Source organism: Miscanthus floridulus, chromosome 7 (assembly GCF_019320115.1).
Source record: "Miscanthus floridulus cultivar M001 chromosome 7, ASM1932011v1, whole genome shotgun sequence".
In the NCBI taxonomy this organism is placed as follows: domain Eukaryota; kingdom Viridiplantae; phylum Streptophyta; class Magnoliopsida; order Poales; family Poaceae; genus Miscanthus; species Miscanthus floridulus.
The window spans coordinates 13,813,569-13,819,799 of record NC_089586.1 but is presented as its reverse complement, the minus strand read 5'-3'; the positions used below and the strand labels follow the sequence as shown (position 1 = coordinate 13,819,799).

The window sequence follows — 6,231 nt, the reverse complement described above, 5'->3', positions numbered from 1 at the left end:
ATCGCAATTTCTGTAGGCAGAAACTGCAATTTTTGGTACCGAGAATAAAAGTCCGTTAGACAAAACCACAAACGCGATAAAATCTGATTTATGTTGGCACAAAGACAATTAACAATTTACAATTATTTTCTATAGGAAGACAAGGACAAAAATTTAATATGTTATGACACAAAGACAAATAATAAATCGCAAATGTAACTATTTACTTGTACTAGTTAGTGGTACAAAAATGTTGTGTGAAATCATCTTAAATTCATGCACCTGAAATATAGGAGAAGTGATCAAATTAGTACCATTCGATTTGTTATCTAATATATAGTTTCACAATAATATATCTGTCTGGTGTGTTATAGATGTCAATATTAATTTTCTCTATGAACTCAAATCAAACTTGTAATAATTTGACTTTGATGACCAAACTAATTGTAAGATCCTTTCTCTCTTTGATGGAGTGAGTACGTCCTCTAGTCGACCAAACTTGTAATGCGTTGGAAGAATGAGCGCAGGGACAAAGCTGTCTCTCCATCGCGCACACACCTGTCCTAAGCTCGTTCGTCTTATTACTATGGTCAGAGATCCGATTTTCTTGTGGTAATGTGGTGCTCATTGTCTCAAAAAATCGATCGATCCACCGGGGCATTGCTTTTGCGTGTGGGACTCAGCTAGGAGCTAGCAGGACCGACCATCAACTTTCCGTTCTAAATTGTATCTAGTTTTGCTCTGAATCGATCTATTTTTCCTAACTTTTTTTTTACCAAGTTCACAGGAAACTATATTAGCATCTAACGCAATATCTAGGATCAACACATACTTCATGAATAAATTTAATTTAATTAACGAAACATATTTGATATCGTAGATACTGGGTGTAAAAGTTCGGTCAAAATTAGGACGCTGCCAGAGTGACCTACAACAATGACTAGAAAATGAAGTGAGCAAGCCCGGAGACATGCATGGAGAGGTTGACGAATGCATGTATATAATACAAGCATATATATTGAGGGAATATCGTTGTGTTTCTTGTTGACGGCAAACTACTATCAACTCGAACGTCGAAGAATTTCAACTAGCCTAGCCCAGCCCAGAACAAAGACAGCCCCGTTCAGTTTCCAGATCAATTCGCCTGGGCCACCTCATCAGAGGCCCCAATCTCATCTCCTCTCCTCCTCATGGGCTAGCGTTGAGGCCCAAGCAGATTGTAGTACCCATCACAAAAGCAGTCAAGCACATTTTTTTTCTCTCGGCTTGGCTGAGGCGCGGAGCAATCTATTTTGCACCATTTCATTACCATTATTAACTAGGAATAGAAAAGGGAAACACAAGTCTTCAAAGTGCATCTTCTTTTTCACATAAAATTCCAATGCAAATCCTCTATAACAAGAACAATCGCAAGGAAGTAGAAAAAAATAAAAATAAAAAACAGTTCTACGCTCAGCACGGCTAATGGCAGAGCAGCACGAAGATTAGTTTTTGTCCGCAGAGATGAAACCCACCGTCCAGAGTCACCCACCAGATGCCCCTCCCACCCTAACCACCATTACAAAATTTGGCTTGGCTCCCGTCACTCCACGTCACCACCATCTACAGCTCGTCGTGGTCGTCGTCGACGCCACCCTCGGAGTCACCGCCAGGGGCGCCACCCGACCGCTGGTACACGGCCGAGACGATGGGGTTGCACACGGCCTCCACCTCCTTGAGCTTCTCCTCGTAGTCCTCCTTCTCGGCCGACTGGTTGTCGTCCAGCCACTCCAGCGCCTCCTTGAGGGCCTCCTCCACCTTCTCCTTCTCCTCCGCCTCCAGCTTGTCGGCGAGCTTGTCCTTGTCGCCCACCGTGTTCTTCATGTTGTACACGTACGTCTCCAGCTGGTTCCGGGCGTCGATCCGCTCCTTCACCTTCTTGTCCTCCTCCGCAAACTCCTCCGCCTCCCGCACCATGCGGTCGATCTCCTCCTGGCTCAGGCGGCCCTTCTCGTTCGTGATCGTGATCTTCTCCGACTTGCCGGTGCCCTTGTCCTCCGCCTTCACGTTCAGGATACCGTTGGCATCCACCTCGAAGGTCACCTCAATCTGGGGAGTGCCCCTGCAGAATTCGTTCACAAAGTAGCATTGGTCAGACAACACTGGATTATGATTGGTTCAACAAAAAGAGGGTAGTAGCAGCAACGCACCTTGGAGCTGGTGGAATGCCAGAGAGGTCGAACTTGCCGAGAAGACGGCAGTCCTTGGTCATGCTGCGCTCACCCTCGAAGACCTGTATGGATCACCGACAAAACAGGTCATTACTACCAATCCCACAGCTGGTGGAAGAGATCACAGTAGAGAGCAGAGAGCAGGCTGCACGTCATTACCTGGATGGAGACAGTGGTCTGCTGGTCCTGGTAGGTGGTGAACACCTGCGACTTCTTGGTCGGGATGACAGTGTTCCTTGGGATCAACTTGGTCATGACTCCACCGACAGTCTCAATACCCAGGGTGAGCGGAGCCACATCAAGGAGGAGGATATCTGCATCAAGCCAAAATCACGCTTATGTAAGCAAGATGATGATGACTTACAAAAAACCGAGCTAGCAGTAGGGAAAGAGCACAAAAACATGAGCCGAACCTTTGGTCTCATCACCACCCTCGCCGCTCAAGATGCTTCCCTGCACCGCAGCACCAAAGGCAACAGCCTCATCAGGGTTGACACCCTTGTTGGGCTCCTTGCCATCAAAGTAGTCCCTCAGGAGCTGCTGGACCTTGGGAATCCTGGTGCTTCCACCAACCAGGACAATCTCGTGGATCTGGCTCTTCTGAAGGCCAGCATCCTCCATGGCCTTCTTAACAGGGCCCATGGTCTTGCGGAACAGATCGTTGTTCAGCTCCTCAAACCTGGCACGGGTCAGCGGCTCCGAGAAATCAGTCCCATCAAAGAGGGACTCGATCTCAACGCGGACCTGGTGCTGGTTGCTGAGGGCTCTCTTGGCACGCTCAGCTTCCCTCCTCAGCTTTCCAAGAGCACGGTTGTCCTTGCTGATGTCCTTGCTGTACTTCTTCTTGATCAACTTGATGAAGTACTCCATGATCCTCTGGTCAAAGTCCTCACCTGAATGAAGAGATGATACAGTTCAGTCATAAATAGGCACGTAACAGTGTTAGCTCACAGGAAATGTGATTATGCATGAAATATATCAACAGTAAAAGCAAGTGTGTCCATGTAACTCCTAATGACAAGTAAATATACAGTGCAGATTCAAGGTATGGATGATGAATCCATTCATCTAAAAAAAGTGCACGCATCATAAACTTGAATGCAGACAGCCTGTGCAATTCTATCAATATATCTGGCACCATAGCCATTCAGATTCAGATCAATGAATCCTATGAATATATGGCATCATCATGCTTTTAATCCATGTCAACAGCATCATCATCAGACAATAAGGTGATAGTACAATAAGCAGAAGTATTGTATTGCCTAAGTGCATCGGATAGCTAGAAAGCTTTAATGAGAAAATTCTCTTACCTCCAAGATGGGTGTCACCGTTGGTGGCCAGCACCTCAAAGACACCGTTGTCAATGGTCAAGATACTGACATCAAAAGTACCACCACCAAGGTCAAAGACAAGGATGTTCTTCTCGCCACCCTTCTTGTCCAAACCGTAGGCAATAGCAGCAGCAGTTGGCTCATTGATGATCCTAGCAACATTGAGGCCGGCAATAACACCGGCATCCTTGGTTGCCTGCCTCTGCGCATCATTGAAGTACGCTGCAAAAAGACACAACATAAAGAAGTCAGCCACCACATTTTTACATAACAACCACTAGAGGTAACCAGCAGAATCGTTCAGTTACTAACCAGGGACAGTGACGACAGCATCGTTGATCTTCTTGCCAAGGTACGCCTCAGCAGTATCCTTCATCTTGCCAAGAATCATGGCACTGATCTCCTCGGGACTGAAGACCTTGTTCTCCCCATCCTTGATCTTGACCTGAATGTAGGGCTTGCCATCCTTGTTAATAATCTTGTAGGGAACAAGTTTCATGTCCCTCTGGACTTCCTTGTCCTCAAACCTAAACAATGGGCATTACAGTTAGGAGTTAGGACACCAGACATAATCCACAGCAAGAAGAAATACGATAGAAGTAACTGTGCGAGAGGGGTATTACTTTCTTCCGATGAGACGCTTGACGTCAAAGATGGTCCTCTCAGGGTTGACGGCTGCCAGGTTCTTGGCAGCCTCACCGATGAGCCTCTCGCTATCGGTGAAGGCAACCCATGAGGGTGTGATACGGTTACCCTGGTCATTGGCGATGATCTCGACATGACCATTCTTGTACACACCGACACAGGAGTAGGTGGTACCGAGATCGATACCGATCACGGTCCCGAGCTTCTTGGTCTCCTCCTTAGCAACTGAAAACGCGAACAGGGATCCTGCATATATACAGAAGAATAATGATTAAGCGACACTGATCATGTTTATCCCTGAAGTCACCAGCACATATACAGCAGCAAATGAAATGTAATTGAGGCAGCATTAACATCAGTAAAGAGTCAATTCAAACACACTATAATAATTGCACTGAACCTGGATGCTTCAGGTAATCTAATCTATATAAAAAAAAACTAGACACCTACATTTAGTTCAATTATAAATTATAAATTTAATAACTGGATGTTTAGGACATGAAATGAGAATCACACAGTCTGCTCCGTACCATTACATTCTCTTCTAATACCATGATCCTGACCGAACCAATCACAGATCGAGGCAGTAATGAAGCCTATGAAATGAAGTCTGAAACCGCTAGCTAATGTGTGGACTCAGTCGGAGTGAACGTTACTCAGTTTCAGGGGGAGAGATAAAAAAACTGCATCAACTGCATCCCTTGGTCTCGGATGGGTACTTACCAATTAGATCAAGGAAATACTACCTAGAAACAGTCTAAATATTAGATCACATGAACACTCTACGGTGTCCCGTCATCGCTAGCACCCGCTCCTCAATTCATGATCCGAACATAATATCAAACGCAGATCGAGCTCGAGCCATCTCAGGGCACTATCAAATCTAACCCCAGCCCCAGAGATCTCATCTCACATCTCACAATAATATAAAACAAACAAACAAACAAACAAAAACCTCAGAGAAACCGAACCGCACGAGACGATGGGATCGCATGGTAGGTACCTGCGAGCAGGACGCCGAGCAGGAACGCGGATCCGCGAACCCGATCCATGGCCGGCAACACCAGCACCACCTCAACGCTGCACGCGATCCCCCTCTCCTCCTCCTCGCCTTCTGGAAGCTCCTGGATCGATCCTTGGTTTCGAACTGCTGGCTGTCGAGTCGAGTCTGTCTGATGGAGGTGGTGGAGAGACGGGGACGGGTTTTAAACTCGGGTGGCTCGGGATCTCGCGGCGCCCGTCGCGTCGGCCGGGACGTCACCAGTCCGACCTGGACCAGTAGGAGCCGGACGCGTGGACGCCCGAGCCAATCGCGAGGGTCTCTGTGCTGGGCCAGCCGCGGCCGTCCGTCACGCCCATCCGACGGCCCCGATGGCCTCGGACCGCGCGGAGTCGCGCCATTGGTTGGGTCGCGTGGCGGGGGCGGCCGGGCTCCCCTGCTCCGAGTGGTCGGGAACCGCGTCCTCCTGCTACCAGTGAGGCAACTGACCTATGGGCTCCACCACAGGGTCTCCTCCTCTTTTTTTTTTTAAGAAAAAACCCTGTACTAGGCGGTTCTGAGTAAGGATGAAAACAGAACGGAAATATCCCGAACCGAACCGCATCGTTTTTTATATTTAATCCGATCGAATCCGCATTTTCTTGTCCGACTTTACCGTTTTCGCTTTCGCATTTCAGATGTTTCGTATTTCAAATGTAAAAGTAGAAAACGGTTTAGACATTTTTCGACCGTTTTCTACTTTTCTACTTTTAATTTAAAATATTCCGAATTGAAAATTCGGTTTAAACCGAATTTGGCCAACTGCATAGGTCATACAGCCCAATTATAGGTTGTTCACCACGCAGCTGCGTTTTTTCTACTGGTGGCCAGCTGCCCTCTCTTATAGACGGCGCTCAGCCTCATCTCTCTTCATCTCACGAGATGGTGCTAAATGTCAGAAAATCAGCAGCATCTACACGAAAGCCCACCTAAGCCATAGCCCATCAAGCTCATCGGTTTAACCTCCACCTGCAAAGTCAATCAATTGATAGTTTTTGCATCAGCCGAATAAATCTTTGTTACT

At 47.1% G+C, this 6,231-nt stretch overlaps 1 protein-coding gene across 1 annotated transcript; it reads right to left on the bottom strand.

Annotated features, from left to right (window-relative positions):
• Positions 1-1,320: 1,320 nt before the first annotated feature.
• On the bottom strand, positions 1,321-5,355 carry LOC136462616 (luminal-binding protein 2). Its single transcript, XM_066461690.1, has 8 exons — positions 5,172-5,355; positions 4,147-4,414; positions 3,836-4,050; positions 3,503-3,745; positions 2,603-3,082; positions 2,349-2,503; positions 2,169-2,251; positions 1,321-2,080 (listed from the first exon to the last, which is right to left on the bottom strand). Exons 1-8 carry the CDS (start codon positions 5,218-5,220, stop codon positions 1,582-1,584), a joined length of 1,992 nt encoding a protein of 663 aa, XP_066317787.1. The 5' UTR covers positions 5,221-5,355; the 3' UTR covers positions 1,321-1,581.
• Between the last annotated feature and the right edge of the window lie 876 nt (positions 5,356-6,231).

Coding starts and splice junctions, on each gene's coding strand:
- LOC136462616 (XM_066461690.1), bottom strand. CDS start 5,220: ATGGATCGGGTTCGCGGATCCGCGTTCCTGCTCGGCGTCCTGCTCGCA. Junction 4,051..4,146: donor AAGCGTCTCATCGGAAGAAA/GTAATACCCCTC, acceptor CCCATTGTTTAG/GTTTGAGGACAAGGAAGTCC. Junction 2,081..2,168: donor GGCATTCCACCAGCTCCAAG/GTGCGTTGCTGC, acceptor CGAATTCTGCAG/GGGCACTCCCCAGATTGAGG.